At 43.5% G+C, this 23,652-nt stretch overlaps 1 protein-coding gene and 1 long non-coding RNA gene across 2 annotated transcripts; both read right to left on the bottom strand.

The window, feature by feature from the left end:
- Positions 1-7,152: 7,152 nt before the first annotated feature.
- LOC145861320 (uncharacterized) lies at positions 7,153-7,830 on the bottom strand. The gene is made up of 3 exons (XR_014381051.1): positions 7,592-7,830; positions 7,441-7,500; positions 7,153-7,314 (listed from the first exon to the last, which is right to left on the bottom strand). It is a non-coding gene; the product is annotated as an uncharacterized LOC145861320 (long non-coding RNA).
- A 5,615-nt stretch (positions 7,831-13,445) lies between these two features.
- On the bottom strand, positions 13,446-15,933 carry LOC145861319 (uncharacterized). Its single transcript, XM_082963293.1, has 5 exons — positions 15,720-15,933; positions 15,493-15,552; positions 15,131-15,289; positions 14,864-14,923; positions 13,446-14,683 (listed from the first exon to the last, which is right to left on the bottom strand). Exons 1-5 carry the CDS (start codon positions 15,873-15,875, stop codon positions 14,597-14,599), a joined length of 522 nt encoding a protein of 173 aa, XP_082819419.1. The 5' UTR covers positions 15,876-15,933; the 3' UTR covers positions 13,446-14,596.
- Between the last annotated feature and the right edge of the window lie 7,719 nt (positions 15,934-23,652).

The following is a 23,652-nucleotide window of genomic DNA, read 5'->3' as shown; positions in this document are numbered from 1 at the left end:
CCTGTCAGTACAGTCCTGTAGGTATGATATTGTCCTGTCAGTACAGTCCTGTAGGTATGATATTGTCCTGTCAGTACAGTCCTGTAGGTATGATATTGTCCTGTCAGTACAGTCCTGTAGGTATGATATTGTCCTGTCAGTACAGTACTGTAGGTATGATATTGTCCTGTCAGTACAGTCCTGTAGGTATGATATTGTCCTGTCAGTCCTGTAGGTATGATATTGTCCTGTCAGTACAGTCCTGTAGGTATGATATTGTCCTGTCAGTACAGTCCTGTACGTATGATATTGTCCTGTCAGTACAGTCCTGTAGGTATGATATTGTCCTGTCAGTACAGTCCTGTAGGTATGATATTGTCCTGTCAGTACAGTCCTGTAGGTATGATATTGTCCAGTCAGTACAGTCCTGTAGGTATGATATTGTCCTGTCAGTACAGTCCTGTAGGTATGATATTGTCCTGTCAGTCCTGTAGGTATGATATTGTCCTGTCAGTCCTGTAGGTATGATATTGTCCTGTCAGTACAGTCCTGTAGGTATGATATTGTCCTGTCAGTACAGTCCTGTAGGTATGATATTGTCCTGTCAGTACAGTCCTGTAGGTATGATATTGTCCTGTCAGTACAGTCCTGTAGGTATGATATTGTCCAGTCAGTACAGTCCTGTAGGTATGATATTGTCCTGTCAGTACAATCCTGTAGGTATGATATTGTCCTGTCAGTACAGTCCTGTAGGTATGATATTGTCCTGTCAGTACAGTCCTGTAGGTATGATATTGTCCTGTCAGTTATTGAGTTATTGCCGCAGAACAGTAACAGAAGCATGCTAGTTGATCTCAGGCAGCCCACCTAAACAAGGGTTGTGGTCTGAGAAAAATGGGTTGTTTTGTTGTCTGAGATCGGCATGGTCGTGTCAGAGGCCGACCCCTTCCAGGAACTCAAGCTGAGCCACACAGGCAGATGGTAGTGAGTGGGATGGAGGAGCTCAGGTCCTCAGCAGCACTCCGTTTCTAAGCCATTTCATACAGTAACTATTAACTAAGCATGTGCTGTCTCCTCAGAGGAGAGCTGCAGATTACTATGTAGGATAATGTATAGAATGGCTCCATGACATGACTTACGTATCTATTACTGTATGTGGTGGAAATGGCTTCTATATTTCATACAGCAACACAAAGTCATCTACTGTTCTTCTTTAATCTGGTCTTATTTTGTCATCTCTCTCTCTCACTCTCTCCCTCCTCTCTCTCTCCCTCTCTCCCTCACTCTATAGAGCTCTCTATCTATCTACTCTCTATCTCTCTCTCTCCCTCTCTCTCCCTCTCTCACACTCACTCTCTTTCTCTCTCTCTCTTACTCTCTACCTCTCTCTCTCACTCTCTCTCTATCAATCAATCTCTCTCTATCTCTCTCTCACTCTCTCTCTGTCCCTCTTTCTCTGTTTCGCTTTCTCTACCTCTCTCTCTCCCTCGCTCCCTCTCTCTCCCTCACTCACTCTCTTTCTCTCACTCTTTCTCTCACTCTCTCTCTCACTCTCTCTCTCACTCTCTCACTCTCACTCTCTCTCTCGCTCTCTCTCCCAGTCTCTCTCTCAGTCTCTCTCTCTGTCCCTCTCTCTTTGTTTCTGTCCCTCTCTTTGTCCCTTTCTCTGTCTCTCTTTCTCCCTCTGTCTCTCTCTCTCACTCTCTCCCTCACACTCTCTGTCTCTCTCTCACACACACTCTCTGTCTCTCTCTCTCTCTTTGTCCCTTTCTCTCTCTTTCTTTCTCTCTCTGTGTCTCTCTTTCTCTCTCTCTGTCTTTCTCCCTCTCTCCTCTCTCTCTCTTCCTCTGTGTCTCTCTCTCTCTCTCTCTGTCTTTCTTTCTCTCCCTCCACATCTCAAATCAGATGTGAGGTATAGAATAATACCACTAGGGGGAGTAAATACAAACAAATGAGACACTTTTTAGTTTCACATGGTTGAATACCAGTATATTAATAATGAGTCTATCAGCTTTTAGTTTCACATGGTTGAATACCAGTATATTAATAATGAGTCTATCAGCTTTTAGTTTCACATGGTTGAATACCAGTATATTAATAATGAGTCTATCAGCTTTTAGTTTCACATGGTTGAATACCAGCAGATTCACAAGGCTGAAATCTGAGCACTACTTTCTCACAGAGACTTTCCAAATGGCACATTACTCCCTACAGAGTGCACTATTTTGACCACTACTTTGAGTGCACTATTTTGACCACTACATTGAGTGCACTACTTTGAGTGCACTACATTGACCACTACTTTGAGTGCACTACATTGACCACTACTTTGAATGCACTACTTTGAGTGCACTACTTTGTGCTATAAGGACATAGGGTGCCTAGTTCAAGACATTGCTGATTACCTATTAAATCACAAGATGCAGTGATGGATGGAATGGATTGGTTTACACGTCACAAACGGCTGTTTCTCATTGGGTTCATAAGTGATTGGATTAGTCCAATGTGTAAATCTGGAGGTGCCGGAACAAAAAGTGAGGACAAGAGGGGGGGGGGGGGGGGGGGGGGAAACCTGGGGAGTTCTGAGGTAGCCGAATGCATGAGAAATAAAAATCTCCTTTAAAATAAAGCATCATGCATATCGTTGTATTTGCTTAGTGTTTTCCCAAGATTGTATTTGAAATATTGAGAAAGGTCTGTTTTGTCTGCATGCTGTTTTTTCACTGAGCTTCGATCACACCGACAGTGTCTTGTGTTTTGGTACACCACAATTACATTCATTTCCAATCAAACGCTGCGTTTGCCTTGCAGCATTGCGTTGCAGAGACAGTTGCTGTGGTTCGGTGTGGTGCAGACGTTGGATTTATGGAACGTATGCGTCAAGCTGAATGCGTTGAGGGCTTGACAGAAATGGCATCAGAAGGTGAATGTTGAACTGTTGTTGCATACATAAACAGATGAAGCTGCGTATTATTTTGTGAATTCTCACTGTCGGTGTCTTCGAAGCGTGACAGATTTGCTGCGCGTTCCCGACTGTAGAGTTCCTAGTTATTGGGCTACAATCCACAGCTATTTAATATATATATATTTATCCTATGTGACTAAATTATAGGTCTTCTCGTGGTGTAGTAGGCTATTCTGAATGATTTAATTTATTTCTAACAGACAGCAGTAATTCTTTCACTTTGGCAAATGTATTTCCATTTATCAGAGGTGCTGCAGTTCCTTCAGAACCCTTTGCGCGATTCTATAAGGAAATGAGTGATGAAGTACAACGCTGCAGAGATGAGAGTTGCAGGTTCATGTCTATCAGAGCAGAGAGGGAGAGAGATCATAGAAAAGGAATCTCCTTCTAGTTATGTGAGAGATACTGGCGCAATGTTCACACAGCCACTCGTTTGTCTCAAAAATAGGTTACAATTTTGCTCAAATCATAAACCCAGTCCAACAAAAAAAATCTACTCCAAGAATATTAGTCCTGGGCTGAAAATTTACTTTTCCCACACGTTTTTTTGGGGGGGGGCAGGAGAATTAACAAAGAAGCAAATTTAATAAACTTTGATCGCTTTTGTTAGTGTTTACATTGCAAAAAGTGAATAAAAATGGTTCATGCAACAAGAGGTTCCGGAACAAGACATTCCAAAACTGAGGCTCAAATTAAGCGCTGCGATTTGTCGCAGGTCACATGTTTGAAATGTAAGCGCTCATCGTTCCTTCCTGATTCCCTCCTGAAAAATCACGAGATTTAGAAAACTCATACATTTTAGAAATACAAATTGTATTTTATTTTGATAATCAAAAGGCAGACAGATATTTGGTATAAAAAACATTCACTTAAACAATACATTAAATATGATGTGTAAAGACAAAACAGTGATTATAAAAAGTATCATTTTGAACACAACTATGTTCACCTGTCACAGACAATAACATCCTCATTTATATGAAAAATAATAATCAAATAATATTTTATAAAACTATAAATATGAACCTAAGTAAATATAACTAAAGAAAAACATTTAAGAAAATACACTTTTCCTATTGAAATACCAAAATACTGCTAAAATCCTACATTGAGTGGATATGATTCAAAGCTTTGACAATTGCATTGTTCTTGACAAAAGAGAGCTGTATCTATTGTAAGGACTAGATGAAGACTAGACCTGGACTAAAGTGGACTTTTAATGGAGATACTCCACTCACTATGCTTTCCATCCAGTCGTTTGTATGCAAAGATACTGCATCAAAACATTACTATGGTAGGGCTTTGATTGAACCCGGGAGGCAGGTAGCCTAGTGGTTAGAGCGTTGGGCCAGTAACTGAAAGGTTGCTAGATTGAATCCCCGAGCTGACAAGGTAAAAATCTGTCGTTCTGCCTCTGAACAAGGCAGTTAACCCACTGTTCCTAGGCCGTCATTGTAAATAAGAATTTGTTCTTAACTGACTTGCCTAGTTAAATAAAGGTTAAATAAAAAAAAAGTACAGGTGGAATGCAGGTAAAGGTACACTTGTGAAAGATAACAGACCTGCAGGAATGTTCTCAGCATTACAGGTCAATCAGTCAGGTGGTCAGAGAGCCAGGAGACCGTCACAGCCACCTTTAAACCAATGATGGAACCACCATAGAAAATAGAAGGACCGTTTGTTGTACTCTACAGTGTTGTACAACTGGACACTGAGCAGCATCCTGTGATGACTCACTGTTATGGTGGACTCATGGGACAGTGCTCCAAAAACATTCACTTACAAGTTGAGCTCCTGTATAATGGAAATGTGCTGATTATTTAGGCCAATGATGTCAGTTGGAGTCCGTTGGATGCAAACCTAGTCCCCAGGCTTTTGTGCCGTGGGAGGTAGAGTCTGGTGCATCAGATTACTTGGAGGCTGGAGTGGCTGGTACACAGGCCAGTGGTGAATGGGTGGAGTTGTGTGTGTGTGTGTGTGTGTGTGTGCACAGTCCATTGCTCCAGGTGATCGTGTAGATTAGATAGAAGACTGTCCAGGCCAGGGGTGGATGGAAGCTGTGGTTGACATGATATCAGAGGCATTCATTCTTCAGGAGTGACTGGAAGGTCTCCTCTGTGTGTGTCAGTGACAGTCCACTTCTCCAGTTTGACAGTGTGGATGGATGGATGGATGGATGGATGGGTGGATGGATGGATGGATGACTACTGGCATTTATCCATTGACCTTTCCTTTCTCTCTCTCATGTCACTGATCCACAGGAGGACGGTCTTGAACTCTCCGATGGCCTTGTAAGTCCTGTTGGTGTCCAGCTGCCAAAAGAGGGAATGAATGTCAACAACATATCATAAACACACTCTACTATTGGATACTACAGCCATAGGAGATGGAACTGATTGGATACTACAGCCATAGGGGATGGAACTGATTGGTTACTACAGCCATAGGAGATGGAACTGATTGGATACTACAGCCATAGGAGATGGAACTGATTGGTTACTACAGCCATAGGAGATGGAACTGATTGGATACTACAGCCATAGGGGATGGAACTGATTGGATACTACAGCCATAGGGGATGGAACTGATTGGATACTACAGCCATAGGAGATGGAACTGATTGGATACTACAGCCATAGGAGATGGAACTGATTGGTTACTACAGCCATAGGGGATGGAACTGATTGGATACTACAGCCATAGGGGATGGAACTGATTGGATACTACAGCCATAGGGGATGGAACTGATTGGTTACTACAGCCATAGGGGATGGAACTGATTGGTTACTACAGCCATAGGGGATGGAACTGATTGGATACTACAGCCATAGGGGATGGAACTGATTGGATACTACAGCCATAGGGGATGGAACTGATTGTGAATGCACACAGGTGCAGATAAGAGGTCAATCTCAGGTAAATGTCAACAGTTGAGGAATCATTAAAACAGGTCAATTAGATCTAGAGATTAGTTTTGTTTTGAGCTGTGTGCCTTTGCCATAAAGCACCATGTTGAGATGTGTAAGAGGGTTGGATAAGTCATATTCACCTTCTTAAAAGTGTTCTCCATCTTCCTGATGGTTGTCTTGGTCCATTTTGGTCTAGTTGGGCACTCCACCAGCTGTACAGAGGAAGAACGGTCAGTTGTCTTTTCTGTTTGTCTGTGCATCTATAATATCTTACAATAACATGGGTGGGTGATCAGTGTGTTCTGCATGTATACAACTACATCCATCCTGCTAGTCTACAGTAAAAGTGCCTGGAAGAACCTTTTGTGTTGCTACACAGGCCGAACCTTTCCAGTTAAACCTGGAACCTCTCTGAAAAGGGTCTTCAAGGAACCCCTGTGTAAATGTTGGAGCCAGAACCTTGTTGTGATGGGAGGGGCTCCATTTTGAGCCTTTTAATAATATATTGTAGAGGTGACAGCCAATCAGATTGGAGGTGGGGCTGATTGGAGGTGGGGCTGATTGGAGGTGGGGCTGATTGGAGGTGGGGTTGATTGGAGGTGGGGCTGATTGGAGGTGGGGCTGATTGGAGGTGCTGCTGATTGGAGATGGGGTTGATTGGAGGTGGGGCTGATTGGAGGTGGGGCTGATTGGAGGTGGGGCTGATTGGAGGTGGGGCTGATTGGAGGTGGGGTTGATTGGAGGTGCTGCTGATTGGAGGTGGGGCAGATTGGAGGTGGGGCTGATTGGAGGTGGGGCTGATTGGAGGTGGGGCTGATTGGAGGGTGGGCTGATTGGAGGTGGGGCTGATTGGAGGTGGGGCTGATTGGAGGTGGGGCTGATTGGAGGTGGGGCTGATTGGAGGTGGGGCTGATTGGAGGTGGGGCTGATTGGAGGTGGGGCTGATTGGAGGTGGGGCTGATTGGAGGCTTTCAGACAGTTATTTTTGGTCACCCGTTAGTGTAAATGTAGTTCCTGTTCATCATGTTAAAATTAATTAAAATGTTATTTTTGAATATGTTTACTTATGAATATTACATATTATAATATTCATAATATTAACATTGCTGATTACATACAGTAATAAAGTGGTAACTATTCCAACTTTGGGATTGGCATAGGCTCTTGAGGAACTCATACACCTCTGTTAGCCTCATTGAAGCTACAACACTGTCAGTGTTTAACCTTAACATGTGATGACAATACAACAGAACAGATGAACAGAAATGTCATTTCCTCTAAGAGGTGGTCAAAAATAGAACTATCTTAAAGTTCAATACTCACACAAGATTGCACATCTTTTTCCAGCCTTGCCAGAAGATCCTCAAAGTGTTTGGGGTACAGACCTTCCAAAGATTTCTGGTTGAACACATTGCCATAGACATCCAATATCTTGTTGATTTCCCAGATGCCAAGTTGTTTCTAAAAAATAAAATGAAAATAATTCAAGTTGTGTTGCTTGCTCTTACTCTTACTTGTTTAATAAAATGCTAAATTAGTTCAGTAACAGTCTATGTTTTGATTTATAAATATGATTTATAAATATACCTTAGCACACGTTGTACAGATTTTGGGCAGAAGTCTTTCATATATTTTTCTGGGGAACGTCTGTAACAAAATACATTTCAATTAATTACTATGCACATAACAATATTTATTTCAGGCATTTGAAACAGTATGAAAACAGTTTTCTACTTACTGGTAAAGAGTTTGTGAGAGTTTCTGTTTTGTTGAGTAATTCGTTGATCAGTCTGGGAGAGACCGTCCGTTGGAGACAGTTTGGTCTGTCGCGTCGTTTCCGGCCATGAGCGCGTCCATCCAGGTGTCCAAACATCAACGCCAGCAGACCAACCGTCATCAACATCATAGTGCGCATCTTGTCGGTCTTATTGTTTAAAGTCGTAATTAACGGAGGAGAGAAGAGCAGTGTAGCAGAACTGTAGTTTGACAGTCTGCACTTCTTCTTTCATGTTATATACCCATCACTTCACCTTTCAAAAATTCCCACAGTCGAAACGTGATGCTTAAAAGTGTAACAGCATTTCGTTAGCGCAAAATTTCCATGGAGTGGCCAGCACAAGACGCATTGGTGCTGAGCTTGCTGTTATCTCTCTTTCAGATCTACGATGTCCTGCGGTTAGATTTGTTTGTTGTGGTTTTGCGTTCTAGAGAGAGTTTACCACTTCGAGATTACTGGATGGATAAAACGAGGTTGAAGGTTCATGATTGGTGTTATTCCCCCTTCAAGCAGCTGTAGTTCTATTGAAGTTAAGGAAGAGATGCGTCTATGAGTATCTGATGCTCTATATCCACTATCTTCTTGATAACTGCTGTTCTGTAGGCTTCTAAACTGTGCTCCTCTCTACTAAATGTGAACCTGACCCACTGATGTGCTTTAATAGCTTACTTTCTAAACTGTTATTGCAATATCATAGTAAATATGACCTTTCTGGGAAATAATTTAGAGAATATTCCATTTTGTTTTTATAACTTGTAATGATTCTACTACTGAGGATTGATTAATTAATTATTTTAAAAACATTGTTTATTTTGTGTCATTAATTTAAAAGACTCAATTAAGCATTTTACTGCTATCATTCATACTATACAACACCGTCATCACTCTGGCTTAATACAAACAATAACAAAAGTGCAGAAATGCAGAAAGAATCTCTTGCTGCCAGGTCTGTCTAACCTTTGTGGTGCATCATGCTGATAAAAGCGGTTTTGTGGAGGAGGATACTGTAATGGATCATCAATGGCCTTTAACCAACCCAAAGCTTTTGCCATGCAAATTCTCACTATCTGTACCTCACTATTGGTCCCCGATCCAATGGGGTTCGTTCAGTTTTGTAAGGTTGTCTGGTACTTACTGGAAGAGGTTGGTTCTGTTCATCCCTGGGTAGGATGAGTTGACAACTCTGCTCTCTCCCCCTGATCTGTGTTACCCACTGAAACCAGGTCACACTCCTACGTGGTTCACCACTGCTAGGTCGGGTCTGACCCAGATAGATGGAGTTGTAGACGTCTGCACGTCGCCTTTCGGCTCCAATCTAAGTACTGTATGAGTCAATGTGGTCAGAGAAAAAGTGGTTCTGAAGACTGACTGAAGCATTCAGCTGATTTCCAGTCAGTCAGAACAATCAACGGCGTGTTGTACGGTTTTAAATGGTTACAAACGTCCATCAGTTGGACATTGAACCATATGGAGAAGGTGGAGACAGATTCAAATCATTTTACGTGCTACTGTGACCAACTGCCTTTTAACCCGGGTCGTCTGTGGAGCAAAATACAATGTTAGCCCACTGAGCTAAAGCCTAGGCATTAGCTCTGGGAGCTTACCTCAGAGAGCTAACACAAGTCTTCAGGTTTCAGGTAAGATTACTTATCAAGCATCATTCACTGAACTTCCTCCAAAGCCCTACAAAGACCTTTATTCTCTCCAAATCAGCAACGCAGCAAGAAACCTTTTCGTATCTGTTAAAAAAAAGTCATCATTCAGAGAATATCGGCGGAAGTTTGTATGAGGTTGCTATTTCAAGTGTCCTCAATTGTCTTCGCCCGTCATCATAATGTGTTTCATTCTTCTTCCATCATAACTGGGTTAGACCTCTGTCATAAGATCTGGGTTAGACCTCTGCCATAAGAACTGGGTTAGACCTCTGCCATAAGAACTGGGTTAGACCTCTGCCATAAGAACTGGGTTAGACCTCTGTCATAAGAACTGGGTTAGGACTCTGGCCATAAGAACTGGGTTAGACCTCTGTCATAAGAACTGGGTTAGACCTCTGTCATAAGAACTGGGTTGGTTAGACCTCTGCCATAAGAACTGTGTTAGACCTCTGCCATAAGAACTGGGTTAGACCTCTGCCATAAGAACTGGGTTAGGACTCTGCCATAAGAACTGGGTTAGACCTCTGCCATAAGAACTGGGTTAGACCTCTGCCATAAGAACTGGGTTAGGCCTCTGTCATAAGAACTGGGTTAGACCTCTGTCATAAGAACTGGGTTAGACCTCTGTCATAAGAACTGGGTTAGGCCTCTGTCATAAGAACTGGGTTAGACCTCTGCCATAAGAACTGGGTTAGGCCTCTGTCATAAGAACTGGGTTAGGCCTCTGTCATAAGAACTGGGTTAGGCCTCTGTCATAAGAACTGTGTTAGGCCTCTGTCATAAGAACTGGGTTAGACCTCTGTCATAAGAACTGGGTTAGACCTCTGTCATAAGAACTGGGTTAGGCCTCTGTCATAAGAACTGGGTTAGGACTCTGGCCATAAGAACTGGGTTAGGCCTCTGCCATAAGAACTGTGTTAGGACTCTGCCATAAGAACTGGGTTAGACCTCTGCCATAAGAACTGGGTTAGACCTCTGTCATAAGAACTGGGTTAGGACTCTGGCCATAAGAACTGGGTTAGACCTCTGTCATAAGAACGGGGTTAGGCCTCTGTCATAAGAACTGGGTTAGACCTCTGCCATAAGAACTGGGTTAGGCCTCTGTCATAAGAACTGGGTTAGGCCTCTGTCATAAGAACTGTGTTAGGCCTCTGTCATAAGAACTGGGTTAGACCTCTGTCATAAGAACTGGGTTAGGCCTCTGTCATAAGAACTGGGTTAGACCTCTGCCATAAGAACTGGGTTAGACCTCTGTCATAAGAACTGGGTTAGACCTCTGCCATAAGAACTGGGTTAGGACTCTGTCATAAGAACTGGGTTAGACCTTTGCCATAAGAACTGGGTTAGACCTCTGCCATAAGAACTGGGTTAGACCTCTGTCATAAGAACTGGGTTAGACCTCTGTCATAAGAACTGGGTTAGACCTCTGTCATAAGAACTGGGTTAGGCCTCTGTCATAAGAACTGGGTTAGACCTCTGTCATAAGAACTGGGTTAGGCCTCTGTCATAAGAACTGGGTTAGACCTCTGTCATATGAACTGGGTTAGACCTCTGTCATAAGAACTGGGTTAGGACTCTGTCATAAGAACTGGGTTAGACCTCTGTCATAAGAACTGGGTTAGAGCTTTGCAATAAGAACTGGGTTAGACCTCTGCAATAAGAACTGGGTTAAACCTCACATAGTATGGCACCACTTACAGCAGTACAGGTAATGTCTCTCTGGATACAGCTAGTCTAAACATTGTATAGTCTAATGTTACATTTGGTATATCTAGTCAGAGGTGTGGTGGGGGGTCACAGTTAGGAGCTGAGAGGTGTGGTGGTGGTGGGGGGGTCACAGTTAGGAGCTGAGAGGTGGTGGGGGGGGTCACAGTTAGGAGCTGAGAGGTGTGGTGGTGGTGGGGGGTCACAGTTAGGAGCTGAGAGGTGTGGTGGGGGGGGGGGGGGGGTCACAGTTATGAGCTGTGAGGTGTGGTGTGGTGGTGGTGGGGGGGTCACAGTTAGGAGCTGAGAGGTGGTGGGGGGGGTCACAGTTAGGAGCTGAGAGGTGTGGTGGTGGTGGGGGGTCACAGTTAGGAGCTGAGAGGTGTGGTGGGGGGGGGGGGGGGGGGTCACAGTTAGGAGCTGTGAGGTGTGGTGGTGGGGGGGGGGGGTCACAGTTAGGAGCTGAGAGGTGTGGTGGTGGGGGGGTCACTGTCACCATGGGGTAATTATGGGTAATTCTCAGGAAGATACATCCTTTGTTTGCTCTCTGAAAGCCCTCCGTTTCCTCTGCTGATGTGGAACAGGAAATAGCTGTAAAAACTCCAGGTCATTATCTCTCTGTCTGTGTTTCATCACCTTAAACACTCCAGAGGTGGAATACAAGAACCTGGCCCAGCCACGCCCCCGGCCACACCACCAGTCATGCCACCGGCCACACCCCCGGCCAAACCTCCACCAGCTGCTTCCTCTGGCCTGCATGCGGAGCAGAGAAGAGCAGAGAGGAACCAGGAAGTAAGTGTTTACCTGTCTCAGGTGTCAGGTGTCATCATGTTGTCATTTACCTGAACTGGGGAAGCAGGTGAACTTCCTGATTGGACAATCCCACTGTTGGAGCATGCTCTCTGCATGACACAATACACACACTCATTCACCAACACACACCAACACACACACACACACACACACACACACACACACACACACACACACACACACACACACACACACACACACACACACACACACACACACACACACACACACATTTAGACACAAACACAAGTACACACACTTGGAGACACACACACACGTCAACGATAGTTAATGTTATTGTATATTCCAGACATTATCAGTAATGACACTCCAAGGTTTAGATAATGTGTTTTATTGAGCATAATGACAGCACTTCTGTTTCTGTCATCAACTCTCACTGAATTGACAGATATTATATATTGTTTGCTATAATAATGAAGGCCTAAAATGCCTGTGTAATTTTACTGAAAATGATTCCCATTTCAACATCACAGTCTGCAGATGTTTTCCGGACCCTGATTAAGTCTAGTACTGGACTCAATGGAGAATCTCCGGGAAACTGGCCCAATCTATTTAGGAACCATTTATTGATGAATTCACCCTTAAACCTTGCTCTGTGGTCGCTGTACACAGTGAACAATGTATTTCTATGGGAAGTAGAGTTATATATGTGTGCTGAATGTGTGAATTTAATGTTGATTGTATGTTCAGCTTCTAGAGATCATTCTGGAAAAATAAAGTTAATCTACTTCTGTCTAACGCTACACTGTATTCTAGTCCAGGCTCATCCTATATAACTACTGCTGTCTAAGTCTATACTGTATTCTAGTCCAGGCTCATCCTATATAACTACTGCTGTCTAAGTCTATACTGTATTCTAGTCCAGGCTCATCCTATATAACTACTGCTGTCTAAGTCTATACTGTATTCTAGTCCAGGCTCATCCTATATAACTACAGCTGTCTAAGTCTATACTGTATTCTAGTCCAGGCTCATCCTATATAACTACTGCTGTCTAAGTCTATACTGTATTCTAGTCCAGGCTCATCCTATATAACTACTGCTGTCTAAGTCTACACTGTATTCTAGTCCAGGCTCATCCTATATAACTACTGCTGTCTAAGTCTACACTGTATTCTAGTCCAGGCTCATCCTATATAACTACTGCTGTATAAGTCTATACTGTATTCTAGTCCAGGATCATCCTATATAACTACTGCTGTATAAGTCTATACTGTATTCTAGTCCAGGCTCATCCTATATAACTACTGCTGTCTAAGTCTACACTGTATTCTAGTCCAGGCTCATCCTATATAACTACTGCTGTCTAAGTCTACACTGTATTCTAGTCCAGGCTCATCCTATATAACTACTGCTGTATAAGTCTATACTGTATTCTAGTCCAGGATCATCCTATATAACTACTGCTGTCTAAGTCTACACTGTATTCTAGTCCAGGATCATCCTATATAACTACTGCTGTACACATTTAAAGTTATTCTACTGCTGTCTAAGTCTGTACCGTACACTGTGTAAAGACACGATAATAAATATGAAAAGAAGAATGTGCTTTTGAAAAGTTTTTATTTTAGGAATCTTAGGTTACAAACACTGTGGCAAATTCAATACATTTCCCCATGTTACAGACAGCTGCATTCACTTCCTATATAAATACAATCACTTTATAGCAAAATACGTATTTGTTCAATAGATGTATAAATAACTTAAACATTTCATAATAATTTAACAATGACAATAACTTAAAAATGGAATAGATTCTCTGTTTAAATATATTCTCCAAAAAGCTTAATAAATATAGTATTATTATTGTGTCCAGCACAAGATGTAGAAAGTAAGGGCCACAATGCGGCTACAAATGAAATGCTCAAGACCCTGCACATTTGATGTGAACAGAATCATGATGCATTTGAAATACATTTCACCAGTTTGCATGTTTCTTAGTAACAACAATAAATAGATCAATAATAAATAAGCAATGCAAAATGAATACAAAAAAACACAATATCCTTATAGGATATAAGGTACAGAAACATAGCATGACTAAAATCTAGATGTACATCTCTATGTGATGGTATAGGATGTGTTGGATCTAGATGTACATCTCTATGTGATGATATAGGATGTGTTGGATCTAGATGTACATCTCTATGTGATGATACAGGATGTGTTGGATCTAGATGTACATCTATATGTGATGATATAGGATGTGTTGGATCTAGATGTACATCTCTCTGTGATGATATAGGATGTGTTGGATCTAGATGTGCATCTCTATGTGATGATATAGGATGTGTTGGATCTAGATGTACATCTCTATGTGATGATATAGGATGTGTTGGATCTAGATGTACATCTCTCTGTGATGATATAGATGTGTTGGATCTAGATGTACATCTCTATGTGATGATATAGGATGTGTTGGATCTAGATGTACATCTCTATGTGATGATACAGGATGTGTTGGATCTAGATGTGCATCTCTATGTGATGATATAGGATGTGTTGGATCTAGATGTACATCTCTATGTGATGATATAGGATGTGTTGGATCTAGATGTACATCTCTATGTGATGATATAGGATGTGTTGGATATAGATGTACATCTCTATGTGATGACATAGGATGTGTTGGATCTAGATGTACATCTCTATGTGATGATATAGATGTGTTGGATCTAGATGTACATCTATATGTGATGATATAGGATGTGTTGGATCTAGATGTACATCTCTATGTGATGATATAGGATGTATTTGAATCCTGTATTTGGATCTAGGCGTGCACACAGAAGTCTTTCAGGAAGGTGAAGAGGATGTCAATCTCTCCAATGGCTTTCTTTATCCCTTTCCCCTCCTCCATCTGAAACAAGAAACCAAAAACAATGGGGGTTTAGACAAAGATCACATTCAATCAAATGTTCAATGGATTCATTTTCACTTTGATTAATGCATTAACTCTTGTTCATAACTTTTGTTTATCATGTTTCTTTGTGACAAGTATGAAAATGATCAAGTCTGTACAGGTATAATGGAGAATTACCCCGGCCAACTTCTTGCGGAAAGCAATGCTGTGGTGGTGGTCATTGTAGTGTTTAATAGCCTAGAAGAAAGAGAGAGGAAATCAGTCCCTTTCTCTGAGTGATAAAAACACCATCTCTACACAATATCACCCCTCAGATCTCTGACAGAGACAGAGACAAACAGAGTGAAACATAGGAGTGTGTTGAAAAGGTAAAGAATGGATGAAGAGAGAAGGGGATGAAATAAAGGAGTGTAGGTAAAGCAAATGACGGAGAGGAGAACTTACACAGCCGTGTTCCTTCAGGTCTCTGCTGACTCGGGCCAGGTCTTCCTTCAGGGCAGGGAGTTTAGGATGATGCTTGTCCTGCTTCTCCTTAGTGGTCAGGATGTTACTCAGGTAGAAGTCCAGGATGTTAGCATGCAGGCAGCAGATGTCTCTGTGGTTCTGCCATTGGAGACGTCAGTTCAAAGTTCAGTTCAAAGGCATCAATTCATTAGTATGATATGATTCCTATTGCCTACAGCTGCATCAGGTGGTAGAAATAGAAAATACAACACTAAACTAAATACCATTTCACACCAAGCTGTAAAATAATGTAGGCTAGACATGGATTAACATGACATTACTCATAGGTTTAATAGACAGACCTTTTTAGTATCGATGTCTGGCATCAGTTTAGTGTCAGTATCAGTGTCAGAACTTTGCGCCTGTTGAAACAGACAGGAATGGTATTATTAGGCTTTTTAAAGTCATTATCATAATGAAATAAACCCGCATAAAATACAAAATAATAGGCTACTAGTTCTACAAATAGAATATATTTAGTTTAGTCCTACAATTATAAGCCATTATGGAATATGATAAAGTAACTTACATGTTGAGCCACCAGCTGTACCATGGTGTCGGTATCCGCGCTGTGCAGGGGGGCGCTGAGCGGGCGATGGATGGAGTGCGCCACGGATTCGCGCAGCAGACAGACGCTCATCACCACTACCACAGCGGCTACGAGTTGGACCGAACTGAACTTCATATTGGCTCCGGGAGATTTGTCTTTCTTCGTTTGAATAATAATGCGAAAATATCACAGTTCACCTGGAAAGAATAAATTACAGTCAGATATCTTGTTTTGATTTAGGTCAGCCTTATCTAATCCTATTTATAGACTACACGCTACAGGTGATCATAAATCTATTTTGCAAGAGAGACCTGTTGTAATACTACAACCAAGACCGTAGATTAAACTGCTTACCTTACGGGTTGGTTTGGTAGGTTGTCATGTTTTCTACCTGGTAGGGACAGTATTTATATTGTCTTGGAGGCCTTGGTGGAGGAGACGTCATTGTGGTTCCTTTCTCGGGTATCCTCCCTCCCTCCCACCCCAGCTTCCTTACCTGGGTTAACCAGGTCAACGTTATTACACCGAACTCAAAACTATACCGAAATGTACACAAAAATAACATAACAGTCAAAAAAAGGGAAGTTGATGTGTGAACAAAAAGATGACTTAAGATAAATACATGTGTGTTCCTAAATGAATCAGTCGTCAAAAAGAGAACTGATGGCCAAGGTTCTGGATGTTGTGTCTACGTCACCAAGTTCATTCATGTTTGGAATGATTGCGTCAGTTTTCTCCTCGGGTGGTTTAGGATGCTGGAACATCCGATAGAGCAGGTATTCCCAACCTGGGAGTACGACAAATAAAAATGTGATTCACATTTTAAAAATGTTTTTATTTATTTTTTATTAATGCTTCTCATTTTCAAACAGTCCATTTATATATTCCAACGGGACGATACATTTGGGTGAGTTTTTTTCCTCGACTGAGTAGCCTCGTTTCACTTCCAAAAAGAAAATTAAGCAATCTAGTGTTCAGCGAAACAACAACACAATGTCAAATACAGGAAGCCTAGTCAAATAATGAATATCCAATCAGTTAACCGTTACTCTATCGCGGGAATTCCACTAATGGTCCAAATGTAGCCAAACGTAGCTGCTGCTCATTCCGTTTGCTCCAAAATGGATAAATGGTCAAAAAAAAGTAAGGCCCACGTCCATAGAGACACATACCAGCTCTACTGGTAGTACTGCTACTACCAGCAGTACTACACCTGCTACTACCAGCAGTACTACACCTGCTACTACCAGCAGTACGACACCTGCTACTACCAGCAGTACTACACCTGCTACTACCAGCAGTACTACACCTGCTACTACCAGCAGTACTACACCTGCTACTACCAGCAGTACTACACCTGCTACTACCAGCAGTACTACACCTGCTACTACCAGCAGTACTACACCTGCTACTACCAGCAGCACTACACCTGCTACTACCAGCAGCACTACACCTGCTACTACCAGCAGTACTACACCTGCTACTACCAGCAGTACATCACCTGCTACTACCAGCAGTACTACACCTGCTACTACCAGCAGTACTACACCTGCTACTACCAGCAGCACTACACCTGCTACTACCAGCAGTACTACACCTGCTACTACCAGCAGTACATCACCTGCTACTACCAGCAGTACTACACCTGCTACTACCAGCAGCACTACACCTGCTACTACCAGCAGTACTACACCTGTTCAAACAACTTTCCTAATCCATCCTTAGGTATCCTAAAACATAAATAATCGGTACAATTTAAGACGGAATATACTGTGTTCAATAGCGGATAAAATCAAAGTGGAGCAAACAAAAGAGTCCACTTGGCTTGACTCTCATTCTGAATAGCCGTACTTCTTAATTTCTCAAAGGAAAAACATCAACCAATTTCTAATGACTGTTGACATCTAGTGGAAGCCATTGGAACTGTAACCAGATGCCTCAAAAATCTAGTTTACCACAGAAACCCAATTGAAAACACAGTGAACTCCATTTTTTTTCCTGGATGGTTTGTCCTCGGAGTTTCGCCTGCCAAATAAGTTATGTTATAGTCACAGACATGATTTTGACAGTTTTAGAAACTTTTGAGTGTTTTCTATCCAAATCTACCAATTATATGCATATCCTAGCCTCTCTGGGCTAGGCGGGACGAATTCGTCCCACCTACGTAACAGCCACTGGCAGCCTGTGGCGCGATTTTCAAAACCTTAAAAATCCTATTACTTCAATTTCTCAAACATATGACTATTTTACAGCTATTTAAAGACAAGACTCTCGTTAATCTAACCACACTGTCCGATTTCAAAAAGGCTTTACAACGAAAGCAAAACATTAGATTATGTCAGCAGAGTACCAAGCCAGAAATAATCAGACACCCATTTTTCAAGCCAGCATATAATGTCACCAAAACCCAGAAGACAGCTAAATGCAGCACTCACCTTTGATGATCTTCATCAGATGACAACCCTAGGACATTATGTTATACAATACATGCATGTTTTGTTCAATCAAGTTCATATTTATATCAAAAACCAGCTTTTTACATTAGCATGTGACGTTCAGAACTAGCATACCCCCCGCAAACTTCCGGGGAATTCGCTAACATTTTACTAAATTACTCACGATAAACGTTCACAAAAAGCATAACAATTATTTTAAGAATTATAGATACAGACCTCCTCTATGCACTCGATATGTCCGATTTTAAAATAGCTTTTTGGTGAAAGCACATTTTGCAATATTCTAAGTACATAGCCCAGGCATCACGGGCTCGCTATTTAGACACCCGGCAAGTTTAGCACTCACCATAATCATATTTACTATTATAAAAGTTTGATTACCTTTTGTTGTCTTCGTCAGAATGCACACCCAGGACTGCTACTTCAATAACAAATGTTGGTTTGGTCCAAAATAATCCATCGTTATATCCGAATAGCGGCGTTTTGTTCGTGCGTTCCAGACACTATCCGAAATAGTAAAGAAGTGTCGCGCGCATGGCGCAATTCGTGACAATAAAATTCAAAATATTCCATTACCGTACTTCGAAGCATGTCAACCGCTGTTTAAAATCAATTTTTACGCCATTTTTCTCGTAGAAAAGCGATAATATTCCGACAGGGAATCTCCTTTTCGGCAAACAGAGGAAAAAATCCCAAAGGCGGGGGCGGTCGGGTCACGCGCCTAAGCCCAGTGTCCCTTGATCGGCCACTTGAGAAAGGCGATAATGTGTTTCAGCCTGGGGCTGAAATGACGACATTCTGTTTTTTCCCGGGCTCTGAGCGCCTATGGACGACGTGGGAAGTGTCACGTTAGAGCAGAGATCCTTAGTAAATGATAGAGATGGAAAAGAAGTTCAAGAAATGGTCAGACAGGCCACTTCCTGTAAAGGAATCTCTCAGGTTTTGACCTGCCATTTGAGTTCTGTTATACTCACAGACACCATTCAAACAGTTTTAGAAAATTTAGGGTGTTTTCTATCCATATGTAATAAGTATATGCATATTCTAGTTACTGGGTAGGAGTGGTAACCAGATTAAATCGGGTATGTTTTTTATCCAGCCGTGTCAATACTGCCCCCTATCCTAAACAGGCTAGCTTCTGGGCCTAAGTAGCAGGCAGTTTACTTTGGGCACACTTTTCATCCGGATGTCAAAACACCGCCCCCTATCCCAAAGAACTTTTAACAAGGACAACACACAGGTCTTTCCATCATTGTAGGATTTTTGTGTGTAAATTAACTCAAGGTAATGGACAATGTTAAATGTGATATAGCGAAGCACCTGAGTGAGTTGGGTGCGCAATTACGCAGGTACTTTCCCGAAACGGATGACATAAACAACTGGATTCGTTATCTCTTTCATGCCCTGCCTCCAGTCCACTTACTGGTATCTGAACAAGAGAGCCTCATCGAAATTACAACAAGAGGTTCTGTGAAAATGTAATTAAATCAGAAGCCACTGCCAGATTTCTGGATTGGGCTGCGCTCAGAGTATCCTGCCTTGGCAAATCGCGCTGTTAAGACACTGATGCCCTTTGCAACCACGTACCTATGTGAGAGTGGATTCTCGGCCCTCATTAGCATGAAAACTAAATACAGGCACCGACTGTGTGTGGAAAATGATTTAAGACTGAGACTCTCTCCAATACAACCCAACATTGCAGAGTTATGTGCATCCTTTCAAGCACACCCTTCTCATTAACCTGTGGTGAGTTATTCACAATTTCCATTAAAAAATAAAGTTTTATATGTAAGATGGCTAAATAAAGAGCAAAATTATTGATTATTATTATATTATTATTATTCGTGCCCTGGTCCTATAAGAGCTCTTTGTCACTTCCCACGAGCTGGGTTGTGACATAAACTCATACTCATTCTTATGTTTAATAAATGTATCGTATAGTGTGTGTGTGTGTGGCAGGCTTACAATGATGGCAAAAAACAACATTTGAGAGTGCGCTGACCCTGGTGCTAGAGGGGGTACCCAGCTAGAGGTTGAATGTTTGAAGGGGTAAGGGACTATAAAACGTTTGGGAACCACTGCTCTAGAACAACCAAAAAGACTTAACTCAGAGGAGACCCGTGGAACCTCTAGTACCAACCAGTCTTAACTCAGAGGAGACCCGTGGAACCTCTAAGACCAACCAGTCTTAACTCAGAGGAGACCCGTGGAACCTCTAAGACCAACCAGTCTTAACTCAGAGGAGACCTGTGGAACCTCTAGTACCAACCAGTCTTAACTCAGAGGAGACCCGTGGAACCTCTAGTACCAACCAGTCTTAACTCAGAGGAGACCCGTGGAACCTCTAGTACCAACCAGTCTTAACTCAGAGGAGACCCGTGGAACCTCTAAGACCAACCAGTCTTAACTCAGAGGAGACCCGTGGAACCTCTAAGACCAACCAGTCTTAACTCAGAGGAGACCTGTGGAACCTCTAGTACCAACCAGTCTTAACTCAGAGGAGACCCGTGGAACCTCTAGTACCAACCAGTCTTAACTCAGAGGAGACCCGTGGAACCTCTAGTACCAACCAGTCTTAACTCAGAGGAGACCTGTGGAACCTCTAGTACCAACCAGTCTTAACTCAGAGGAGACCCGTGGAACCTCTAGTACCAACCAGTCTTAACTCAGAGGAGACCCGTGGAACCTCTAGTACCAACCAGTCTTAACTCAGAGGAGACCTGTGGAACCTCTAGTCCCAACCAGTCTTAACTCAGAGGAGACCCGTGGAACCTCTAGTACCAACCAGTCTTAACTCAGAGGAGACCCGTGGAACCTCTAGTACCAACCAGTCTTAACTCAGAGGAGATCCGTGGAACCTCTAGTACCAACCAGTCTTAACTCAGAGGAGACCCGTGGAACCTCTAGTACCAACCAGTCTTAACTCAGAGGAGACCCGTGGAACCTCTAGTACCAACCAGTCTTAACTCAGAGGAGACCCGTGGAACCTCTAGTACCAACCAGTCTTGAGAGTCTTATAGTTACTAGAAGTCTAATTTAGAAGCGATGTGAAGTAGTATGGGAGTTTCTGTAGAAGTGCTTTATATCGAAATAATAGCCAATGTTGGGCCCTTCTGGTAGTCAGAGTCTCCAAGCCAACAGAACTAGATAAGAGACAATGATGCGTACGGAAATTATCATCAGTTATGAAACAAAGTCTGTGTGGTAGACTGAATCTAGAGATTTTAACACAGAGGCTGAGTGGTAGACTGAATCTAGAGGTTTTAACACAGATGCTGAGCGGTAGACTGAATCTAGAGGTTTTAACACAGAGGCTGAGTGGTAGACTGAATCTGAATCTAGGCCGGAGGACAGGCGGGCCACTCGGGCTGGGCCGGAGGACAGGCGGGCCCCTCGGGCTGGGCCGGAGAGCAGGCGGCCACTCGGGCTGGGCCGGAGGACAGGCGGGCCACTCGGGCTGGGCCGGAGGACAGGCGGGCCACTCGGGCTGGGCCGGAGGACAGGCGGGCCACTCGGGCTGGGCCGGAGGACAGGCGGGCCACTCGGGCTGGGCCGGAGGACAGGCTGGCCACTCGAGCTGGGCCGGAGGACAGGCGGGGCACCCTGGCAGATCCGGGCAGGTGGGTTGCTCTGGCGACTCCCGACTGGCGGGCGGCTCTGGCGACTCCCGACTGGCGGGCGGCTCTGGCGACTCCCGACTGGCGGGCGGCTCTGGCGACTCCCGACTGGCGGGCGGCTCTGGCGACTCCCGACTGGCGGGCGGCTCTGGCGACTCCCGACTGGCGGGCGGCTCTGGCGACTCCCGACTGGCGGGCGGCTCTGGCGACTCCCGACTGGCGGGCAGCTCTGGCTACTCTTGACTGGCAGGCAGCTCTTGCGACTCTTGACTAGCGGGCAGCTCTGGTGACTCTTGACTGGCGGGCAGCTCTGGCAGCTCCTGAATGGCGAGGCTGGGCTGACGCACTAGACGCCTGATGCGTGGGGCTGGTACTGCACATGCCAGCCTGGAGACACGCACCTCCATGCTAGTGTGTATAGCGGGAAACACCGGACCGTAGAGGCGCACTGGCGGTCTTGAGCGCAGGGTTGGCATCACCCCTTCAGGCTCGATGCTCACTTCGCCCTGGCAAATGCGGGGCGCTGGTACAGGGTGGACTGGGCTGTGCGTGCATATAGGCGAGATAGTGCACACCTCAGCGAAACATGGCGCCAACAAAACCAATAAACAATAAGGGAGGGAAGGGAGGGTGGCTGCCGTCAACGACGGCGCTGTGCTACACTCTCCCTCCCCAACTCACCTATCCTGGAGGTGGCTCAGGTGCGGTACGTGGACCTTGCTCCACCTTCGGTATCGCTCACTTCGGCGTCGCCCACACCTGTTTATAGGACTCCCAATCAGAGGCAACTAGAACCACCTGCCTCCAATTGAGAGTCCAACAACCAATCTACACATAACACAAAAACCCCTGCCATGTCCTGACCAAAACTAATACAATTGCTCCCTCTGCTGGTCAGGACGTGACAGAGGCTGAGTGGTAGACTGAATATAGAGGTTTTAACACAGAGGCTGAGTGGTAGACTGAATCTAGAGGTTTTAACACAGAGGCTGAGTGGAAGACTGAATCTAGAGGTTTTAACACAGAGGCTGAGTGGTAGACTGAATCTAGAGGTTTTAACACAGAGGCTGAGTGGAAGACTGAATCTAGAGGTTTTAACACAGAGGCTGAGTGGTAGACTGAATCTAGAGGTTTTAATACAGAGGCTGAGCGGTAGATTGAATCTAGAGGTTTAAAAGGGCTAAATTGAGCAATTTAATTAATTACATTTCTCACCCTCGTGGCGATCCAGCTATGTTTTGGAAGGCTATTAAATCACTAAAAAGAAGCAGCCATTCTATTTAACTCCAGTACTATAACAGACAAAATGTCAATAACGGACACCTTTTACCAACATGTTATTACAGCAGGCCATTTACCTGAAAGGGGCAACAGCAGCAATAAGGACAACTCAGAAAAGACTGTTCAAGACACAAGCTCATCTCTAAAGCACGGTGATGTTCAGTCATAGACTTACCTGATACCTTAAATGGTGTCCCGCTGTTCTCTCTAAGGCAAGTCACTACTAGGGAGGTTCTGGATGTTCTGTCTTCATCAAGTCACTACTAGGGAGGTTCTGGATGTTCTGTCTTCATCAAGTCACTACTAGGGAAGTTCTGGATGTTCTGTCTTCATCAAGTCACTACTAGGGAAGTTCTGGATGTTCTGTCTTCATCAAGTCACTGCTAGGGAAGTTCTGGATGTTCTGTCTTCATCAAGTCACTACTAGGGAAGTTCTGGATGTTCTGTCTTCATCAAGTCACTACTAGGGAAGTTCTGGATGTTCTGTCTTCATCAAGTCACTACTAGGGAAGTTCTGGATGTTCTGTCTTCATCAAGTCACTACTAGGGAAGTTCTGG

Source organism: Salmo salar, chromosome 17 (assembly GCF_965601325.2).
Source record: "Salmo salar chromosome 17, fSalSal1, whole genome shotgun sequence".
In the NCBI taxonomy this organism is placed as follows: Eukaryota; Metazoa; Chordata; class Actinopteri; order Salmoniformes; family Salmonidae; genus Salmo; species Salmo salar.
Note: the sequence above shows the minus strand (reverse complement) of the source record. Positions and strands in the feature narration are given on the sequence as shown.

Bases quoted from the DNA above. Each gene is read 5' to 3' on its own strand.
- LOC145861319 (XM_082963293.1), bottom strand. From the start codon at position 15,875: ATGAAGTTCAGTTCGGTCCAACTCGTAGCCGCTGTGGTAGTGGTGATG. The intron at 15,290-15,492 runs GTCTGTCTATTA...CTCCAATGGCAG, and splicing joins CAGACATCGATACTAAAAAG to AACCACAGAGACATCTGCTG. The intron at 14,924-15,130 runs GTAAGTTCTCCT...TCTTTCTTCTAG, and splicing joins ACCTGAAGGAACACGGCTGT to GCTATTAAACACTACAATGA.